This window comes from Lotus japonicus, chromosome 2 (assembly GCF_012489685.1).
Source record: "Lotus japonicus ecotype B-129 chromosome 2, LjGifu_v1.2".
Lineage (NCBI taxonomy): Eukaryota > Viridiplantae > Streptophyta > Magnoliopsida > Fabales > Fabaceae > Lotus > Lotus japonicus.
Window position 1 is genome coordinate 7,337,659 of NC_080042.1, and position 23,179 is coordinate 7,360,837.

Sequence of the window (23,179 nt, forward strand, 5' to 3'; positions counted from 1 at the left end):
AATGTGGGACTTATTTGAGCCTCCACTTGGGAGTGTTGAGCACAAACATCATCACATAGTTGAAATTGGCTTGTCCCTACGTTCTCGTGCTAATATACCCTTTAAGTTCTGGGATCATGCATTCCTTACTGCAAATTATCTTATTAATAGGTTGCAAACACCTGTTTTACAGAACCAGTCACCCTATTTTTTTTTAACAGGATCGAAATCTAAAGCACTTGGTCATAGAGGCTCTGATACCATGTCATAAACCAATTATCCCAAAAGTTTGTTGGGTGAAGACCATGTATGATATTATATTATATTATATTGCTACAACATTTATCACTTTGTCACTAGTGCAATTAATGATGTCATTCCTAGTTCATCATTGCAAACATGCTAAATTACTTTCTTGTTGCACCAATAACATTTAGCAGTAAAACCACAGGAAAGGTTTTTATCATATATAAAGGAAGACATCCTATTTATGAGAGATTTACTGGAAAATAAAAATAAATAAAATAAAATATAACATTACCTAGATGGTTGTTGCCAAGACCCGTCGGCTGCAAGAACAAATGATACAGCAGAAAGTGAAGACTTGAGAGAAATATCCTCTTTAATCAAAAGCTGTACGTCATTCAGAATGGATGAAACAACTTCTGGCTTCAAAAGGAACTCCGACATGCGATTGAATATGTGATCTTTGTAGAATTCCACTCTTGTGGGTTCTTTTATCTCTAAATACCTTCGCATAATGACTCGTTCCATATCAGATTCAGTTCTTATGAAGCTATCATTTAAAAGGTCTTCACCAACACCCGTAGGACCAAGCCATTTGATAGGCTTAATCAAACTTACTAATTTTCTGCTTTTGTATGACTCGAACATTGGGAGGTGTTTAATGGTTTCAACATGTGATCTATCAATTTGCTCTTCAGAGAACCACTTCGACTGGAGAATAAAACTCCGAAGTTCATGAAGCTCCCCATCAGATGCATCTGTAAAAATCCCTTCAATCTTCTGTGGCTCCCCAGCAACAGCAAGAAAGACATTTAGTACACCTCTTGCTGTTGGTGATTGCACAAAGCATTCCAATTTAGGGTGATCTAATTGCAAATCAGGTCTCAAGAATAAACATCCAACCTTCACCAACAAAGAAGACATCTTCTCACTCCATCCGTCATTTTTTATCACATTCAAATTTGGTTTTAACTGTATCAAGCAGTCATCCCCAACAGGCAAAATAGGCCACTTAGAAAACATTAAAAGATCATCACAATTTGCTTTAAGATAGTTCCAAAGTAGTTGCAACCATTCTAAACTCGGTTGGCCATGAATACCAGGAGTCCAACTTACTAGTGAAGCATGTTGCCACTCCACAGGGAGTAATTTCACAAGAAGTTTCTCAAGCAATTGGCATGACAAGAAAGAAATATTTGTGCTATCTGTTTGGGCAATGTAACAAAGTTTTCTATGAACTTCTTTTGGAATAACACAATCTACAAGTTGATGAGGAATAGAATCTCTCAGAAGGCCATACTCATCACCACGTGCAATGTAAACTCTTTCTCCAATCCCCTTCATCTCAATTGATGTAAAGGAACCATCCGCAAGTGGTAACAAAGGCAAGCCACCGAGTGTATCAAACTGCATGGATTCTTCGAAGTCATGTAAGCAATATTCAAGTGTCAAAATCATTGCATCCCTGTCCTTAAATTCACGCTTCCTTCGGATTAACAGTGTCCGTAAAAGCTTAGGCTTCAGAAAATGCAATGACGGACAGATTTCCATAAATCTTTCTAAAAGTGACTGTGGAAGAGTTATGACAGGTAGAGATGCACCAGACAATGCTTTTATAAGCTCATCTGCCTTGGGGAAAGAAAAATCGGGAAATATAGCGTGTTTGGTTGATATCCACTGACCTCCTCTAGCTTCAGTATATAATACACGGAGATTAAATTCAGCAACAAATTGGTAAAGTTTCCGTATTACTGATGCCCAAGGTTCTAACCCTAATGTCTTCGGCCACAATGAGAAGAACAAATAGCAAGGGCCAATTTCTAATGCTACCTTCTCAAGCAAACGACCATAGGCAGGAGCAACAACATTTTCAAGGAGGTAAATATTCCAGTCAGAGCGTTTTCTTCCACCTCCTGTCATATCAGAACCAAACCAGATATCCCTGCGATTTGATGATAATTCAAAGTATGCATTTACATGAGCAGGAAGACCAGTACTGATCGGTAAAGGCAAAAAGCAGAATGCACGACCTTCAAAATTTTCCCGTGGATGCATAGGCAAACTAGCAAATTGAAACAGATCAGAAGAAACCAGACAATCATCCTCCACCTCTGCACTATCAACTAGGTCCTCACCATGCTTAACAGAATTCAAATATGCAGCAACACATGCCCAAGGAACAAAATTGTGAGAGTTACTAGTGGATGCTTCAGATGTTCCCTTTAAAACATTCCCACCACCTAAACATTCTGTCATTATCCAATAGTGTGAGTTACGACCATGTGTGCCTTGCTCTGTAATCAGGATCTTCTGACATTTATAAGGCAAGTCTCTGTCAATAGACAGGCTAAGTTTCTTCAGAAACTGAGCCCTATTCATTCCAACAAGTCTATCTTCCTTGAAAAAGTTGAACACATCCTGGACTTCAGCAGATCCAATTTCAGACTCACCAAGAGAGGCTCTGCTTACACGGTGCAGTAGTCGCATTTCATGTCCTGTTCCTTCTTTCAGAAAAATAGAGATAGATTTCACATTACGCAGGAAAAGTAATGTTTCAGAAACAACCTCAGAAAAAGCTGCAAAGAGAGATCTGACGTCTTCAGGTGTATAAACTTCCTTTTTAATTTGGCTCCGGGAGGCAACACCTGCAGTTCTCAGAGGGAATCGGAATAGAGTACCAGGAAAGGGGTGTTGCAAATCACAGCCAAAATGTAGCAGTGAAGAAAATTGATCAGGAAATTGCTCCAAAATCTTCCGTCCCGCAAACTTAATTCGCAAACCAGGGTGGGAAGGAGATATCCCTGGCAAATTACTTGCATGAGGGTCAAACATTACAATATTTTCTCCAGAAACAAACATGGGGATGTCTGTAAAGTGGTAGACACAATTAAATCCTAGTCCAAATCTTCCAATTGCAAAAGCCTTCTCAAGTTTACTTTCTTGACCAATACGAGAAATTGCATAAAGATCTTGTGGAGTAAAAACAGAATCATTAAAACAGTATAAAGCAGGACCTTGCCAATCAGCCATTTCAGGAGAAAGAACAGAAGAGGTCCCATACTGAGATTTATCCAAAAGAAATATTACTTCAGAAGCTCCAGCATCCTCTGCATTTTGTACCAGCTCAAATAGAGTCCCAGGCCCATCAGCATACATTTCAAGAATATGCTTAAGCCTTGTTGTCAAAGCCTCATGCTGTCCAAAAGCCTCCGCAGCACCAGACAAACCAAAATTCATTGAATCTGCACTCTCAGCCAGTAACATCCTGCGAAGAGAACGGACTCCCAACTTTTCAGCTACATCGTTAGAAATGTTCCCATGCACAAATTTTTGAACTGTCCTCTTAGCATTCCAGGTCACAGAGGGTGCATTGCCAAATGAACCATCAGGATCTTCTGACCCAAGCAACCAGGGGGCATCATTATAGACCAAGTCACCAGCAAGAAATAGTCTACCTGACACATCTGGCAGATAGAGCTGGACTTTCTGTCCGTGAAGGTAAACTTCAGCTAGATGATGCACTATAAGCATGACAGCCCTAATCTCCTGTGTGTCAAGAGGAGATGATCCTTTTTTATTAGCCATCCTAAAAAGAATATTAACATAGTCAGAAGGCTGCAAGAATTCACGAATACCAAGTTCTAGAAACAAATTTTTGAAAACTGCCAAGTCAACTGGGATAACACGTATATATGGAGCCAAATGAAGAGGACCATCAAGGACCACCTCATCAGAGGTTGCAAATCCATCTCCCACCCAAATCCACCGACAACCTTCAAGAACAGCTTTTACAATCTCGATCTCATCTGAACCTATCATTCCTGTCAGTATTGAGTATATCCTGGGCATTGCCAGTGCTAATTCCTGCCTAAGAACTTGATCAGTCACAATCTCATTATTTTTTCCAAGCTCAAGTAGTTGGGCAGCAATTACACCTCCTCCTGGCGGACACATCCATCCTAGGCAATATAATAATGCCGTGGAAGAGCACTCACCATCCAGTATCCGCATGCCAGCTGAAACTAGCCACAAATCATTTGGTGGCCTAACAACTTTTGGAGGAGCAACCATTGATGACACAACTGGCCATGGTAATGAGTGAAATGGAGGAGAGACCAAAACTGGGCACCAGGAAATCAGTTGCAGATCATTCCAGAACTTCTCAATATCAGATTTTGTGTTGCGAGACCTGAAAGCAGTTGCTGCTTGAAACAAAACTCGGTTAACTGCTCCTTTTTTATCATCAAATTTATCAGGAAGCCACTTCAATGCATTAACTTCTAGGTAAGAGAAAAGCACTTTCCCTTTTAAATATGCCTTTTGTTGATCTTCATGCATCAAATGCTCTATACATCGAGCACTTTCTAAAACAGTATCTGGAGACACAGAAGTTTTTAGGCCCAGTCCTCGCATAATATCAAGGGTTTCAGATTCTCGGAAAACACCAGAAGGGAAACTATCAGAGTCTTCTAGTAATGCATATATTTCCTCATTCCTAGGATCATATAAAACTGAAGGACACTTCAGAGTACCAATGACTGTTGGGATAAATTTCAAATTTCTTAACAAGTCCCTGATAGATGCATCCTCAAGAGACAAAAGTGGCAAATTTTGTAGAACAGATAACATTATGCTATCACGATCCTCAGCTTGCAACTCCCCGACTCTATCAAAAACATGTTTCTTATAAAATTGTGCTTTACCCATTCTTTCAACTCCATAATATCTTGACAAAATATCCTCTTCAGTATTTGAGGATCTGACAATGAACTCAATGCCAACCAGAATAAACTCCGGCACATCCAATGGTGGTAAGTACTTTCGAGGATTTTCTAAGTCAGAGAACTGAGAATCTTGAGTAGGCTCTCTGTGATAGACTTGATATATAGGTAATCTCCTGCAAAACCTTATGTTAAATTCATCCATAGAGTGTCCAACATACCATTGAGGGTCAAGAAGAAATCTGCGGAGTTCATTTCGCTCTTCAGCTATCAGACTACTAAATGAAACTTGCATATTCTCAGCACTTGAAAATGCATTAAAAATTGATTCCAAAACACCTGCTGCATTTCCACCACATAAATAACTAAATAAATCTGGATGTTCAACTACATAACCTGGCTTCAATATATGACATCCAATTTTCACAAGGATATCTTGTACAGTATCAGAGAGAGTGCTTCCATTTATCATTTTCAATTGTCTGGAAGGTCTTAACAGATGTCCAGATGTAGATGGTAAAATTGGCCAATCCTTAAATAGTGGCAATATTTCACTCTGCTTTCCTAGATATTGCCAGAATAACACAAACCATGATGATGTGGGCTTTTGACAGGAATCTGGATCCCAGAACACTTTACATTTATATTTCCAGTCATCTGGCATAAACACAGGGAATAAATGGGCAAAATGGTGAATGCTGAAAAGAGCAATATTGGTATTTGAGGACATCGCAATACCAGAGAGTCTGGTCAATATATTGGGAGGAATGCTCTGATCGATTACTCTATCAGAAACTGGCTCCAGCAGCTTGTATTCTAATTCATCACAGATGAAATAAGGAATTCCTTTAGATGCTTCCAAAAAAGATGCAAAATTGCCGTTTGCTAAAGGAAGTAAGGGCAGATTATATGCCGCTTTACCAACATCATCGTCAACCAAATCTTCTAGGCAATATTCCAATAATAGAAGCTTGTGCGCTCTGCTCAAATGATTGCATGATTCACACTCCCTAAGAAACTGACGTACTGTACCAGGAGTAATCACCTTGCTGGAATTATATTTTAAAAGCATGTCAAACAATGAATTAGGCAAATGCACAACTGGCATTCCCAGTTGCATCAAGGCCAAACTAAGGTCCTTGCTTTTGGTGAACTTTTCATCATGAAGAAAGGCTTCACTTGGTGATACCCATCTTCCTCCGCCTAGATTTGAATAGATAACTGGAGCATTACAAATGTTTATGTATATTTGTTGAACCAAAATGCTCCACGGCTCTTCAAAAGAACCAGTAGGCCATAAAGAATAGTAAATATCTGTTGGACCTAACAATTCTTTTACGCCATGCAGCATATGTACAAAAGCAGGAGCCACCAGGTCTTCCAGAAGAAGCCTATTCCAGATAGAACGAACTTTTCCACTTCTGTCCATGTCATCCCCATACCAAATGCCACGACGGTTTGATGAGACCTCAAAGAATCCATTGACTTGTACACTAAGTCCAGTTCTAACAGGCAGTGGAAGGAAACAGAATGCTTGACCAGTCCTTAGAACATCGTTCTGTAAAAACCATACATGGCAATATGAGGGATGGACCATGGAGATATATCAACAAAGACCTTCAAAAAAGAAACTGGAAAAGATGTGGTAAGATTGATTGCAGGGCTTGATGAACTATAATGTTGTAAAATAAGCCGCCACTTTCAATTATGTTCATGTTCGCAGAAAAGATGTTTAACTGAACACATTCTTTAGGGTGCAGAAAGAAAAGTAAAATCTGAAACTATAGTAAGACGTGAATTCTATACATGTGTGTGTCGAGGAGAAGGCTAAGGCAACAAAAAAGAACATAAGTATAAAGATATTGCAAATTACATTCAGTGAATTATCAGAGATGCAGGCCGCGATTGATGCCCATGGCAGCAATTGAATGTCATATTCTTTCGATGCAGTAATAGCAAAAGAACCAATCCTACTAGATGCTGAGGCCATGGTTTGCACTATATAAAATCTATCGACTTGCCTCACAGTTTCAACTCCCCTTACTGCCTCAGTTACGAACTCCAATGGGAAAGCATCCACTTCAGTAGTAGTATTTAAACTCTTGGACAATCTAAGCAATGCCTGCCGATGCCAAATGGTATCATCAGAAACTGAACTAACAGAACATGAATGAATTTTCTTTGGTTTAGGTTCTCCAGCATCCCACACATACATTTCAATGCACAGTACACTCTTTAGAAAGAGAAGTGTCAAAACTCCCTCTTCAAAGAGCTGAACAAACATGGAGGAAATGTCTTCTGGTGTATATGCTTGCCTTGAAAGCTTACTTCTGGAAGCCTGATCTGCATTCCTCAAAGGAAAACGAAACAGAGTTCCAGCAAATGGACTTTGCATGTCACAACCGAAAGCACAATAGGGGGAAAATTGGTCCTTGTACAAAGAGAGGGCAGATGAACCGGTGAAGTCAATCCGCTTGCCAGGATTCGCTGCAGAGACTCTCGGAAGATAAACACCCTGAGGATCAAATAATACCACATATTTGCCACTCACAAAGGAGGGAAGATCTGTTAAATGGTACACTGAGTTGAAGCCAACCCTAGAAAACAGAGAGACCAAAAGTAAAGACCAAAATAGAGAGATACAAAGAACCAACGTATCGCAGTAATATAAATGATAGACAAAGAAAGTCAGTGTGGATTACTAAAATAGACGCCATACTTTTAAAATTATACATACACACGCAGACTAAATGCCATGACAAACACTAGAATTCAATAAGATCCCTCATTTACTTTATGCATAAAAAACATCAGGACATTCCAGCATGACACTCTCATTTATCGGAACCATTGGCATTGCAATACATAAAACTATAAAAGAAGTCAAGCTTCATATAATTGACTAGAAAGTGAAAAGGAAAGGATCAACAGACAACAAGAGAAACAGCTGTATAATTTTACCCTATAATCTCCACCTCTTACAAAACAAGCATAAAATTGCCAAAGGCACATCAAAAACTAAAACAATTCAACTCCAAGCAACCACATAGGATATCACTTGTATCACAATTTTCCAATCACAACTTCATATGGAAAGCAATTATCAAACACAAAACAAATGTATCTATAATATTGCCATGTTACCCGAAGCGACCAGTCTTCGAAGCCTGTCCATGCTTGCTGCTCCCACCGATCTTCGAGATGCTAATGAAATCGTCTTCGGTGAAAACGGCGTCGTTGTAGGCCAACAGTGCGGGTCCCTGCCACTGCGATAGGGAACTAGAGAGCAGGGAATCGCCGGCGTGGGAGCGGCGGTCGAGGCAGAGGGAAACGGTGGTGGCGCCGGCATCATCGGCGTTCTGTATGAGCTCCTTGAGGACGGTGGTTCCCTCGGGGTAGTTCAGCAGAACCTCGCGGATACGGCGGGTGAGGTCAACCGTCTGGCCGAAGTCTTCGAGGAAGATCGATTCCGGCGACGGAGACGCCATTTTATCCGGCGAATTGGAGGAGATTGGGGTTTCGCTACGGTGTTGGAACGGGCATGAGAGATGATGATGCTGTTGCGATAGTTTCTTGGTCTCTTTCGGACACACTGTGTCTGTACTACAACGAGAGATGTGTTTCTTGTGACGTTTTACTTACTCTCGGCCCTCGGGTTCGTTTGGATTTGATGGAACATAAAGCATCTTCAATCATAATTCTGAGTTATTAGCTCTATTATTTATTTTATGTTGGTTGGTATTGTCACATGTCCTTAAGCAATTCTTTATAAATTTTGCTTCAACAATGAATTTTTAATTCTTAACACTATTCATCTCGTCTCACAATACCGCTGTATTACAATAATATTTTTTATTTTCATATAATTTTAATTTAAATTTGAATGTTAATTCAATATTTAAATTAAATGAATGAGAGAAAAAAAAATTATTTGTGTATGCTAAAAACTCAAAAAGTAAAACTTCTAATATGAAAATCTATTTCTTATTTTTAAGAACTAAGAACCTCTACGTCATTCTTTCCAGTGGTTAAGAACTCGGTTCTTAGTTCTTAACTCAAAAATAGGAACTAAGAACTTTGCATTGGAGATGCTATAATAGAACTGAATGAAGCGGAATTAACCGAATAAAAAACTATTTATATTGTTTGGATATTTTATAATAGAGCGGAACAAATTTACCACTCTAGTATTTAGACGATGAACGGAATGAAATGACTTTACAATTTTTTATTCTTATATTGACTCTATTATAAAAATATTAATTTACCCAAATGCTGAAATTGCAAAAAGAAAAAAAGACACTATGAAACCTAATTATAAATAAATTATCCAAGGATCAAGGACATTGGACACTCAAGTTCTATTAAAAAAATGCAAAATAAAAAAATTCCAACGGAATTAACAGATATCAGAGAAAGTCCATTTATACAAAGAAGACAATGGTTGAGCACATTTAATTTTAGTATTATGTTAACAAAAGATCTATTAAAATGAGAATGAAATATTACTGGAAAATTAAACAGCTTTGCAATGCCTACAGTGTTGATCAGTTCCTGGTCCATTATATAATGATTCTGATACCAATTCCTTTACATCAATTTGTTGAACACGATGTAAGATCAAGTTTTGATCGAGTAGTACAACTCTATGTTTTGATAATTACAAGTTAACATTTTAGTATGAACAATTATGGTACTCTAACGTGTTTTTCTGAGTGTGCTATTTACAGGCTCTGACCTCAATTCAATCTCACACAAATCAGAAGCACTGTGCATAAAGAGTGACCCAAACAACGCTTTCGCAACATCTATGTTCACTCTGAACAGTAGAAATGCTTCAGAAGATCTGAAGTCATACAAGCTCTGATATGGACTCAGTCACTTGAAGTTCTGAAGATCCAGAAGTTCTGACAACCAAGAAACTCTGAAGGTTCAGATGTTCTGATGGTGTAGAAGACTCTGAAGATCCAGAAGCTGAAAAGTGGAAACTCTGATGTCCAGAAGCAAGATAACTCTGAAGACCATGTACTTCCCTCTGAGTTCAGAATCAGAAGATACAACGGTCAGAGGATCTGTGCTTTCCCTCTGACTCTGATCAACTGGCTTCACAAGTTCCAACATGAAGTATTCCCCTGATCAGAAGTCTACTAGGTTTAAAGGTCAAGTCACTATCCAAGTACAAAAGCAAATGTACTACCCTGACGACCTACCTAACATTCTCAGCCACAGCAGAAGCTGGAATTTCCAGAACTGCCCTCCAACGGTAGCATTTCCATGCAGCGTTCAAACCCTAATCCTTGGAGTATAAATAGAGGCTGAAGATTGAAAGATGCGGTTGGAAGAATTACACACGCGCAAGCTATATTCAAAACCTTCTAAGCATTCTTTCATCTGAATTCATTGTGTTTACTATTAGCTTTTCAGAAGCAAATCCCTTGTAAACATTCTTTCTTAAACAGTTTGTTTAGTTACCTTTAGGAGATCAAGGTTGATCGGATCCTAGAGAAGACTAAGAGAGTGAATCTTAGTGTGAGCTAAGTCAGTGTAATTGTTAGTCACTTGTAGGTTTCAAGTGCAGTAGTAACACTTACCTGATTAGTGGATTGTCTTCATTCTAAGAAGGAAGAAATCACCTTAACGGGTGGACTGGATTAGCTTGAGGGATTTATCAAGTGAACCAGGATAAAAATCCTTGTGTGTTTTTCTATCTCTTATCTTAAGCACTTAGTTCTCGAAAGATATGTTAAAATCTTTAAGGTGGAAGTTTTATTTTGAAAACATTATTCAAACCCCCCTTTCTACCGTTTTTCATACCTTCACACGAATCGAGCATTAATAAGACAAAAAATAAACAAATCAACTCGAATAGAACAGGGTGTAGAGGAAAACAATTGAAGAGAAGAAACTTTCAAAAATCCATCAATTGTGATGGTGAAGGGGCAGTAGATGGGTGGTAACGTGAGGGTGAAGAGGTAATTTTTTAAATTTAATACTTCAACAAATTTTGTTCCATCTCATTCCTCCCAAATCTAGGGGAGGAAAAATGAGGAAAATTAGTGGTATTTGATGGAATGTGTACCACTGAGTTCCACTCTGCTCCATCCAATTTTAAATAAACCAAACAATGGACCTCTTCCTCTCCTCCCTCCCTTCCGCACCACTCCATCCTCCTCCAAATATCCAAATGAAGCCTCAAGTGTAAGACCCAAGATTTTAGAATTAAATAAATAATTAATTTTCAACTCACGCATAGGATTATGTGTAAGCGTGAAGGGAACTTGACTTTGTTTAATGTTTGAATTAGTGTTATGAAGAAGAAAGTTCAAGAAATGGTTAAGAATAGTTTTATAGTCGCTATAGGTTATAACATGAGTCTTATTCACTCTCGCCTTACGGCGAAAGCGTTAGTAAAGGGGTAATATGCTCTTAAAACACTGTAGAAACGATATTCAAAAATATTCAGAGAAATATAAGAAGTTCTTTTATTCCTTTCCACGACAAGTGTTTCGACACGAAACCCTGGACTATACGAATGATCAATTTCAATTCTTGGAAGTCTGTCGAAACTGAATCCCTGATAGCTCAAGAACCTTAAAGTAAACTGTAGATGAAGACTTTTTCTATTCGGAGCTTCAAACGAAGATTCCACACGAAAATTCTCCACCATTCACCATTGTTGGCCGTGAGCTTGAGGAAGGAGAAGGGAGGAGAGTTTTTCGTTGTTTCGTGCCTGATCGTTGCTCTGTTCATTGCTACATGTAGACCTTGAGGTACTGATGCTATTCTTTACCTCTGATCGTAAATTCTGTCGCTTTTCTCTATGTCTTTCTGTGCTCAAAGTTTAGAGCTTTTTGTAAAAATGTCCAAATAATTTGATTTCTCTGTCAAAACCTCTTCTCTACTAACCCAAGAGCATGAATATCCGGTTGTTAATCGCCGATTATCGCTGAGTCTTCGTAGGAATTCAAAAACTGCTCAAATACCCATTTTTATGCTGAGGTTCCGCTTTTTGGATCAAAAACTCTCGACTGAGCATATCGTCAGTAGGATTAGTTGTCATAAATGTCGTTGATATCTACCTCATCCAATTTATTTTTCGAAATTCTGACTTTGAGTTTTTTGAGCTAAAAATCTTGACTAAAATACCCCTAGTCGCATTTCGAATTCTAAAACTTTTCTGAGAGTTTCCCTGGGATAGATATCGCCTAAGAATACCTAGGGATTAAAATTAGATCGAAGAAAAAGTTCGGGAAACCCTATTTTTAGAAGTGGTCGAAACCTGTTTGTTATGGTACCGTGTCCAACAATAATTTTTGGGTATGTATGGCCTGAGCTATAGCGTAGCTCTTTCGATTGTCGAAATTTTGGCTTTGGTTTCGTGTCATTTCGAATTCTGTAGCTCGAGTTATGCACATTTTAGCGAACGAAGTCTCTGTTGTCCATTCGTGCCTGAATAGGAACTCTGAAGCTTTAAAAGCTTTCTTATTAGATAGTGTTTCTTCTAGTGAGGCTTGTGTTGACGATTGTGTTTCCATGTTCTAGGTTCACTACTTCCATGCACAACTTCTACTCACGAAGGTAAGGGTAACTCGTTTTTAGCGCATCTTTGAGTCTTGCATGCTTTTATAGCACTGCATGCATTTGAGATGAAAATGTTTAAAGTTGATTGACATTTGATTTTGAATATTGTTCTGATATGGGAAAATGTTTTCTGGAGGCTTCGGTCGAGTGAACTTATTGAGACGTGTGTCTCTGTTTTCTGAGAGGCTTTGTCGTTTACTAGTTTCTGTCATTATTGATTTCTAGTGGATAGGACACGACTATTGAAGGTATGAAAAACGGTAGAAAGGGGGGGTTTGAATAACGTTTTCAGAATAAAACTTCCACCTTAAGAGTTTAACAAATCTTTCGAGAACAAAGTGCTTAAGATAAGAGATAGAAAAGCACACAAGGATTTTATCCTGGTTCACTTGATGAATCACTCAAGCTAATCCAGTCCACCCGTTAAGGTGATTTCTTCCTTCTTAGAATGAAGGCAATCCACTAATCAGGTAAATGTTACAACTGCACTTGAAACCTACAAGTGACTAACAATACACTGACTTAGCTCACACTAAGATTCACTCTCTTAGTCTTCTCTAGGATCCGATCAAACTTGATCTCCTAAAGGTAACTAAACAACTGTTTAAGAAGGAATGTTTACAAAGAATTTGCTTCTGAAAAGCTAATAGTAAACACAATGAATTCATATGAAAGAATGCTTAGAAGATTTGAATATAGCTTGCGCGTGTGAGATTCTTCCAACCGCATCTTTCAATCTTCAGCCTCTATTTATACTCCAAGGATTAGGGTTTGAACGCTGCATGGGAATGCTACCGTTGGAGGGCAGTTCTGGAAATTCCAGCTTCTGCTGTGGCTGAGAATGTTAGGTAGGTCGTCAGGATAGTACATTTGCTTTTGTACTTGGATAGTGACTTGACCTTTAAACCTAGTAGACTTCTGATCAGGGGAATGCTTCATGTTGGAACTTGTGAAGCTCGTTGATCAGAGTCAGAGGGAAGCAGAGATCCTCTGACCGTTGTATCTTCTGATTCTTAACTCAGAGGGAAGTACATGGTCTTCAGAGTCATCTTGCTTCTGGACATCAGAGTTTCCACTTTTCAGCTTCTGGATCTTCAGAGTCTTATACACCATCAGAACATCTGAACCTTCAGAGTGTCTGGGTTGTCAGAACGTCTGGATCTTCAGAACTTCAAGTGACTGAGTCCATATCAGAGCTTGTATGACTTCAGATCTTCTGAAGTGTTTCTACTTATCAGAGTGAACATAGATGTTGCGAAAGCGTTGCTTGGGTCACTCTTTATGCATAGTGCTTCTGATTTGTGTGAGACAAAATTGAGGTCAGAGCCTGTAAATAGCACACTCAGAAAAACACGTTAGAGTACCATAATTGTTCATACTGAAATGTTAACTTGTAATCATCAAAACATAGAGTTGTACTACTCGATCAAAACTTGATCTTACAACTATGTTTTAGAGCACTGAATTATTGTTCCATCGCTCGACATCTGATCTGACTTGTTGAGGTTATTGTTATTTGATTTGATGTTATATTTCTGAGGTTGTTGAGATCTGATTTGATGTTATATTGCTGAGGTTGTTGATATCTAAGTTGATTTTATGTTGTTGGATATATGTCGTCATCTATCTTGAAATAAGTTGCTAGTTTATGTGCCATTATATGCACTTAAATCTAAATAGCATGCTTTTCCCTTTTATACATGGTAATTGCATGGAGTTAACCCTTTCTGTTTGCTACTTGTTGTTTGGGCGCTTAACGCTATTAGGCGATGAAGATCCTTCCGCCGAAGCTTAGCTGCTTGAGTTGGAGATCGGGTTGTAGGCGATGGAGTAGAGGTGTAAGAAGCAACTTTGTTTCTCTTATTGTAGACTATGTTTGAGTCTCAATTTCTGTATGAGAACTCTATTATTAAAGCCTTTCTTCCACCACTGTTAAAGTGCGCATACTTATTATGAACCTTACTTATGGTATTGTAAACCATTATTACAGTATATTGGGAAACAGGTTATTTAAATAAAGTTATGATGTGTTTCCAACCCTATGGTATTTAGTTACTTTCAGAAAAGAAAAGAAAAATACCCTTGGATTTTAGGGATTGCGGAATAGTCCTTAGACTTTGTTAGGTTACTAATGTGACTCCTCAGTTGTGAAATTGGGGCGTTACATCAAGCAATGTAACTCGGAACATTATCAAATCTATTTGCTTCTAACGAGTTAGTTGTGCTCTTTCTAGAAATTTCCTCTTTCTAAACGCTCTCGTTTTTCACTCATTTGTATTTCCTTTTCTGATGGTGGTTGTTGTGAACCATTTTGGTGACGAAAGCAACCTGCTCCGTGGAACACAAAGAAGGCTAAGATGATTGGGGAACTGAGGCTCCCATGTTCTGGAAGTCAATTTCTTACAAGGACGTGTTGTAACACCCCAATTCTAAACAGTATATGTATTGCAAATATCAGAGTGATAAAAAGTTTAACACTCATGAGGCATTACATAATCACTTAAAACATTATCATAATGCTCGTGTAACAGATACATAGCACATAAACTTTGAGATGAACTCATAAATAAACTTTAATGCTCTTGTGACAGTTAATTAGTCATTGAACTAGTTCACTTTGACAAATAGTTATGCAGCGAATCCAATGTCTTTAAAACTTAAAGAAAACATAGTATCTTGCCCACAACTTAAAACAGAAACAACTTCTCAAATAACAACTTAATTCAAATTATAACAGAAAGGAAAACAAGCGTCCATTTCCCCCCCGAGTGCTACGTAGCAGAGCAAGGACTCCAACTCGAACTAAAAGCTATAGACTACTCCTCCTGGTTACCTGCACGTTACCGACAAGGGTAACATTCAAACAGAAGGGGTGAGATATCGAGTAACATAAATAGGAGAATGAAAATTAATATGCTAGATTAAGGTCACACCATTTCCTTTTACATTTACATAGCTCAGTTACTAAAAACAGTCACAAATAACATCATCAACTCGGATACAATTCGAACACAACAATGACTATGCATATGTATGTGGTACCAACAGGGCTTCAGCCCTCATCACTAATTGCCAATTATTGGAGGCACAAGGCATAAGCCTTCATCACAAATCGCCAATACAGGCCATCACAGAGTATGCAGATGCTATGCGACTCAAAAGGACGTATACATCTCATAATCATCACTTCAACATGAGGCATTGCGCCTATATCACTACATCACTAACATCGCTTAAAACAATACAATTCAGCACACATGCATTTTTATCAACTATACAATTACCCTGACATCTTAGGCAATTTTGGCAACAAATCAATGAAACAACTCACTTAAGCATGCAATCATGGAAGAAGCTATCACATATGGTAAATAAATTATGGATTTCATGCTAAAGGTGTTCAGCCACATGCATAATCCTCATAGCTAATACAAGGCACATAAAGACATTAACTTTCATACAACATGTAAGCTAAATCTAATTATATTTTCAAAACAATCAGAATTTCCGTAATCTGGAAAAACAGCAGGAACACCAGCCACTAAAAGCGGTCTCATGAATTCGTTACTGAACCAAAAATCATGTATTTTATATGCCTAGAAAGCTAACTTAAAGTCCTACAATTTCTTAGTTGATCACATCTTCATTTGAGCACTCTAACTGGGAGAAAACAGGTCTCGAAGTGTACTGTCCAGCCCTCAAAACAATCAGAATTTCCGTAATCTGGAAAAACAGCAGGAACACCAGCCACTAAAAGCGGTCTCATGAATTCCTTACTGAACCAAAAATCATGTATTTTATATGCCTAGAAAGCTAACTTAAAGTCCTACAATTTCTTAGTTGATCACATCTTCATTTGAGCACTCTAACTGGGCGAAAACAGGTCTCGAAGTGTACTGTCCAGCCCTCAAAACAATCAGAATTTCCGTAATCTGGAAAAACAGCAGGAACACCAGCCACTAAAAGCGGTCTCCTGAATTCGTTAGTGAACCAAAAATCATGTATTTTATATGCCTAGAAAGCTAACTTAAAGTCCTACAATTTCTTAGTTGATCACATCTTCATTTGAGCACTCTAACTGGGCGAAAACAGGTCTCGAAGTGTACTGTGCAGCCCAGAAAATTTTGGACAGCAGCACAGCATCATCAAATCTGTGCATAAATCATATAGTACCTAGTCATTTAGCAAAGTTTCCTATGAATCATTGCATACATTGATAGCATCACAGAATCCATGTATCATGAATCCCATCAACCAGACCACAGGTACAACAATCGTAAATTCAAGACAGAAACTCAAAACAGAAATTCAAAACAGAAAACCATGGCAAACCAGAAATTAAAACCAGAAATTTAGTCCAGGATTTCAATCCAGAATCTGTGAACCCCAATTCCAGATTTTTCCTCCCCCATTCAATCACCCAGAATCCCCAAAATCATTGGATTCAATTTCAGATTTCCAGAGCATCATTAACAACAACAATTATACATCCCCAAATCCACATATCATTCACCAAAATCCCATTAGAAACTCAAAACCCCACCCTTACCTTTGGATTGAGTGCAGCTCCGAGTTCCCTGATCAAAATCTTTGAAACGGAACCGTTCTCCCTCCCTTTCTGAGGTTTCACGCACACACTACTCTTTCTCTCCTTCTCCTCCTGCTACCTCTCACACGCACGGCCTTCTTTCTTTCCTTTTTTCCCAAACCCTTTTTTTTTCCTTTTTAAATCTCCATCCTACCCTTTTTCCACCTTAACCCTATTTTCAATATATTATAATTCCATTAATACTATTACCATCACAAAACTAAACCCTCTTAATTAATTACATACTATTAAAATTAATACTATTCTAATATTAATTTCTCCTGACTAAAATTTATAATTTACCCGATTATTAATTAATCGAATACAGGTGTTACAACTCTCCCCCACTTAGAGTATTTTCGTCCTCGAAAATAAAAGTTTACCTGGTGCAAACAACTCGGGATAGGAGTCTCGCATCTTACTCTCTAACTCCCAGGTCATGCTTTCTCCAGCAGCTCCTAACCAGACGACTTTCACCAATGCAATTTCCCTTCCTCGCAGATTCTTCAACTCACGATTTGCAATACGTACAGGCATCGTCTCCACTGTGATATTGTCCCGCACTTGCACATCATCCATCCGAATCACATGTGATGGATCGGGTATATATTTCCGGAGTTTTGATACATGAAACACATCGTGCAAGTTAGCAAGATTTGGCGGTAACGCAACTCGGTAAGCAACTTTTCCAACTCTATCCGATATCTGATACGGACCAATAAAACGAGGAGTGAGCTTCTTAGACTTCAGAGCTCGGCCAACACCTGTCACAGGTGTGACTCTCAAAAACACATGGTCACCGGCTTGGAATTCCAAATCTTTCCGCCTTTTGTCATGGTAACTTTTCTGTCGACTTTGAGCAGCTTTCATCTTTTCTCGAACTAACCTTACCTTCTCAGTAGTCTCTCGAACAATCTCAGGTCCAAGTACTACACTTTCACCTGATTCATGCCAACACAACGGAGTCCTACACCTCCGACCATACAACGCCTCAAAAGGGGCCATCCCGATACTAGAATGGTAACTATTGTTATAAGTGAACTCAATCAACGGAAGATAAGTATCCCACGAACCTCCCTGCTCAAGAACACATGCTCTTAACAAATCCTCTAGAGACTGGATCGTCCTCTCGGTCTGACCATCTGTCTGCGAATGATACGCCGAACTCAACCTCAACTTAGATCCCAACGCTTCTTGCAAACTCTTCCAAAAATCAGAAGTAAACCTCGGATCTCTATCTGACACAATACACAAAGGAACACCATGTAATTTCACAATTACCTTAGTATAGATTTCCGCCAACTTGGGAACTGGATATGTGATGTTAATAGGAATAAAGTGTGCCGACTTTGTAAGCCTATCAACAATCACCCAAATCGAATCATGTCCTCTCGAGGTATTCGGTAATCCCGTCACGAAGTCCATCGAAATGCTATCCCATTTCCATTCTGGGACTTCTAACGGTTGCATCAACCCTGCAGGTTTCTGATGCTCAATCTTCGACTTCTGGCAAGTCAAACAAGCATAGACAAACTGTGCCACATCACGTTTCATACCAGGCCACCAAAACAAGCCTTTCAAGTCCTGATACATCTTAGTAGCTCCCGGATGTATGCTCAAACGACTTCTATGACTTTCTTCAAGAATCATTTTCTTAATTTCTTCATCCTCGGGAACGCAAATCCGACCTCGGAATCTCAACACGCCTTGCGTATCTAACTTGAATTCATCATTCTCCGACTGATTAACTCCCATCATCCTATCTACCAACTTCACATCCAGCTTCTGAGCCTCTTTGATATTGTCGAGAAATTCATTATTAACTTTTAACATTCCCAACATAACACTTTGCGGTGTCACTTCGCAAACCAAACTCAAGTCTCGGAACTTCTCAATCAATTCCAACTCTTTAACCATCATTGCCGACATATGCAAGGTCTTTCGGCTTAAAGCATCAGCCACAACATTAGCTTTGCCTGGATGATAATTCAAACCGAAATCAAAATCTTTCAGTAATTCCAACCATCTTCACTGTCTCATGTTCAACTCCTTCTGATCAAAAAGATACTTCAAACTCTTATGGTCACTAAACACTTCAAATCTGGAACCATAAAGGTAGTGTCTCCAAATTTTCAGCACAAAAACAACTGCAGCCAATTCTAAATCATGTGTGGGATAATTCTTCTCATGAGTTCTTAACTGTCTCGACGCATAAGCAACCACTTTACCATTTTGCATGAGTACACCACCTAAACCCATTAAACAAGCATCACAATATACCACAAAAGGCTCTCCTGGATTAGGCAAAGTCAACACCGGAGCCGACGTCAACCTCTTCTTCAATTCAGTGAAACTTTCCTCACATCGAACATCCCAGAAAAAAGCCTTGCCCTTACAAGTAAGCCTAGTCAACGGAAGTGCCAACTTAGAAAAACCTTCGATAAACCGCCTATAATAACCGGCTAATCCCAAGAAGCTTCTAATCTCAGTAGCTGACTTTGGAGCCTCCCATTGCAACACAGCATCTACCTTAGAAGGATCTACGGCAATGCCACTACCGGAAATGACATGACCAAGAAAACTAACCTCTTGCAACCAGAATTCACACTTGGACAACTTCGCATACAACTTCTTATCTTTCAAAACTTGCAACACAACCCTTAGGTGGTCTTCATGTTCATTTTCCGATTTAGAGAAAATCAGAATGTCATCAATGAATACTACCACAAACCGATCCAAATATGTATGAAAAATACGGTTCATGTACTCCATGAATACTCCTGGCGCATTAGTAACACCAAAAGGCATCACCGAATACTCGTAATGCCCATACCGAGTTCTGAACGCGGTCTTCTGAATATCATCTCCTTTCACTCTAATCTGATGATATCCTGACCTCAAATCAATCTTAGAAAACACTCTTGCACCCACTAATTGATCCATCAAGTCATCAATTCTCGGAAGCGGATACTTGTTCTTAATCGTCACTTTATTCAGCTGTCTGTAATCAACACAACGTCTCATACTTCCGTCTTTCTTCTTTACTAACAATACTGGAGCTCCCCACGGTGATACACTTGGTCTTATAAACTTTTTCTCAAGCAACTCCTCTAATTGCTTCTTCAGTTCGGACAATTCAGATGCAGACATCCTGTACGGTGCCATGGATACAGGTCTGGTACCAGGTACAAGATCAATTGTAAACTCAACTTCTCTTTCTGGCGGTATATCAGGAATTTCATCAGGAAATACCTCAGGAAATTCTCGCACCACTTGCAACTCATCAATTATAGCTTGATTCTCGATAGATAACGACGCCAACAACGAGAACATCTGCGCTTCGTCTTGCATCAATTGCCTTAGCTATTTACCAGTCATCAAGCCATCTTCTTCCTCTTCCGCAGTAGAAAACCTCAACGATTTGTTATAACAATTGATATGAACGTAGTTATACTCTAACCAATTCATACCCAAGATCACATCTAGACCGCTTAACGGTAAACAAATCAAATCAACAACAAAGTCTCTGTCGAAGATCGACAAGGGACAACTCAAACACACACGAGAAGTAGTCACCGATCCCTTAGCTGGGACCTCGACGACCATTTCCCCTTTCATAGAAGACAACCCCAGACCCAATCTTTCAACACAAGCAGCGGCAATAAAACAATGAGTAGCACCGGTATCAATAATAGTGATTAATGGCGTACTATTAATGAAACATGTACCTCTGATAAGTCGGTCCTCACTAGGTGTCTGAGTCCCAGCCAAAGCGAACACCTTGCTACCAAGCGCTTTCTTTGGTTTCTGACACTGAGTACTTATATGTCCTTCTTCACCACAATTGAAACAGACAGCTTCCTTATGCCTGCACTCAGAAACTGCATGTCCCGCCTTACCACAACGGAAACACCTCTTCACCTCAGCAGTAGTGCACGCATTGCTCCTGTGACCAGGCTGCCCACATTTGAAACACACAATCTTAGCAGGAGCCTTGCCGCGGTTCTGTTGACTCTTGCCTCTCTTATCGGTAACAACTTTGTGATGAGCATTGCTATCTTCTTCAAAGATTCTGCAACTATCAACCAAATCAGAGAAGACACGAATCTTCTGATATCCAACAGCCTTCTTGATGTCAGAGCGCAATCCATTCTCAAACTTGATGCACTTAGAAAATTCAGCACCTTCTCCATTGAAATGTGGGTAGAACTTAGCCAACTCAACGAACTTCGCAGCATATTCTGTCACTGACCGATTCCCTTGTTTCAGCTCGAGGAACTCAATCTCTTTCTTACCCCGAACATCTTCAGGATAGTACTTCCTCAGGAACTCCCTACGAAACACATCCCAAGTAATTCCCTCGCCTGCAGCTTCCAATTTGTCGCGCATTTCCAGCCACCAGTCATCAGCTTCGACTGCTAGCATATGAGTGCCATACCGAACCTTTTGAGCTGGGGTGCAATCCATCACACGGAAAATCCTCTCAATCTCCTTCAACCACTCCAATGCTCCATCTGGATCATGCTTACCCTTGAACACCGGTGGATTCTCTCTTTGGAAGGTCGCCAAACTACGAGATCCAGCATTCTCGTCAGCATTCGGCTGATTCTGCATAGCCTGAGCCATCGCTTGCAAAGCAGCAGCAATCGCAGCATCATTCCTTCCAGCCATCTTATCACTACAATACAAAAATCAGTTAAAATGAAATAACAATACTCGATTGTTAGACAACTACGACTCGTTAACTTGGCCGGACGGACCGACCTGCTCTGATACCACTAATGTAACACCCCAATTCTAAACAGTATATGTATTGCAAATATCAGAGTAATAAAAAGTTTAACACTCATGAGGCATTACATAATCACTTAAAACATTATCATAATGCTCCTGTAACAGATACATAGCACATAAACTTTGAGATGAACTCATAAATAAACTTTAATGCTCTTGTGACAGTTAATTAGTCATTGAACTAGTTCACTTTGACAAATAGTTATGCAACGAATCCAATGTCTTTAAAACTTAAAGAAAACATAGTATCTTGCCCACAACTTAAAACAGAAACAACTTCTCAAATAACAACTTAATTCAAATTATAACAGAAAGGAAAACAAGCGTCCATTTCCCCCCCGAGTGCTACGTAGCAGAGCAAGGACTCCAACTCGAACTAAAAGCTGTAGACTACTCCTCCTGGTTACCTGCACGTTACCGACAAGGGTAACATTCAAACAGAAGGGGTGAGATATCGAGTAACATAAATAGGAGAATGAAAATTAATATGCTAGATTAAGGCCACACCATTTCCTTTTACATTTACATAGCTCAGTTACTAAAAACAGTCACAAATAACATCATCAACTCGGATACAATTCGAACACAACAATGACTATGCATATGTATGTGGTACCAACAGGGCTTCAGCCCTCATCACTAATTGCCAATTATTGGAGGCACAAGGCATAAGCCTTCATCACAAATCGCCAATACAGGCCATCACAGAGTATGCAGATGCTATGCGACTCAAAAGGACGTATACATCTCATAATCATCACTTCAACATGAGGCATTGCGCCTATATCACTACATCACTAACATCGCTTAAAACAACACAATTCAGCACACATGCATTTTTATCAACTATACAATTACCCTGACATCTTAGGCAATTTTGGCAACAAATCAATTGTAACACCCCAATTTCTCAACTGAGGAGTCACATTAGTAACCTAACAAAGTCTAAGGACCAATCTGCAATCCCTAAAAACCAAGGGAATTTTTTTTCTGTAAAACAACTAAACACTTCGGCTAAAAGGTTGGAAACATACCATAACTTTATTTAGATAACTTGTTTCCCGATATACAGTAATAATAGTTTACAATACCATAAGTAAGGTTCAGAATAAACATGCGCACTTTAACAGTGGCGGAAGCAAGACTTTAATAACAGAGTTCTCATAAAGTGAAAGAGACTCCAACATAATCCACAAGAAGAGAAGCAAAGCTGCTTCTCATACCTCTACTCCACCGCTTACAACTCGATCTCCAACTCGAGTAGCTATGC

The 23,179-nt window shown here is 39.2% G+C and overlaps 1 protein-coding gene and 1 long non-coding RNA gene across 3 annotated transcripts in view; both read right to left on the minus strand.

Moving 5' to 3' along the window:
* Positions 1 to 8,608, minus strand: part of LOC130737482 (uncharacterized) — a 43,924-nt gene extending 35,316 nt beyond the window's left edge. Inside the window, exons 1-3 of one of the 2 annotated variants that reach the window (XM_057589264.1) lie at positions 8,091 to 8,608; positions 6,820 to 7,543; positions 521 to 6,504 (exon numbers count right to left, since the gene is read on the minus strand). In XM_057589264.1, coding sequence (XP_057445247.1) covers positions 521 to 6,504; positions 6,820 to 7,543; positions 8,091 to 8,434 — 7,052 coding nt within the window. In that variant the 5' untranslated portion in view covers positions 8,435 to 8,608. Of the gene's footprint in view, positions 1 to 520; positions 6,578 to 6,819; positions 7,544 to 8,090 lie in introns of those variants that run through there. The other variant, XM_057589265.1, reaches the window with a different exon arrangement.
* Positions 8,609 to 15,075: 6,467 nt separating this feature from the next.
* LOC130737483 (uncharacterized) lies at positions 15,076 to 17,644 on the minus strand. Its single transcript, XR_009018760.1, has 2 exons — positions 17,077 to 17,644; positions 15,076 to 15,360 (listed from the first exon to the last, which is right to left on the minus strand). It is a non-coding gene; the product is annotated as an uncharacterized LOC130737483 (long non-coding RNA).
* Between the last annotated feature and the right edge of the window lie 5,535 nt (positions 17,645 to 23,179).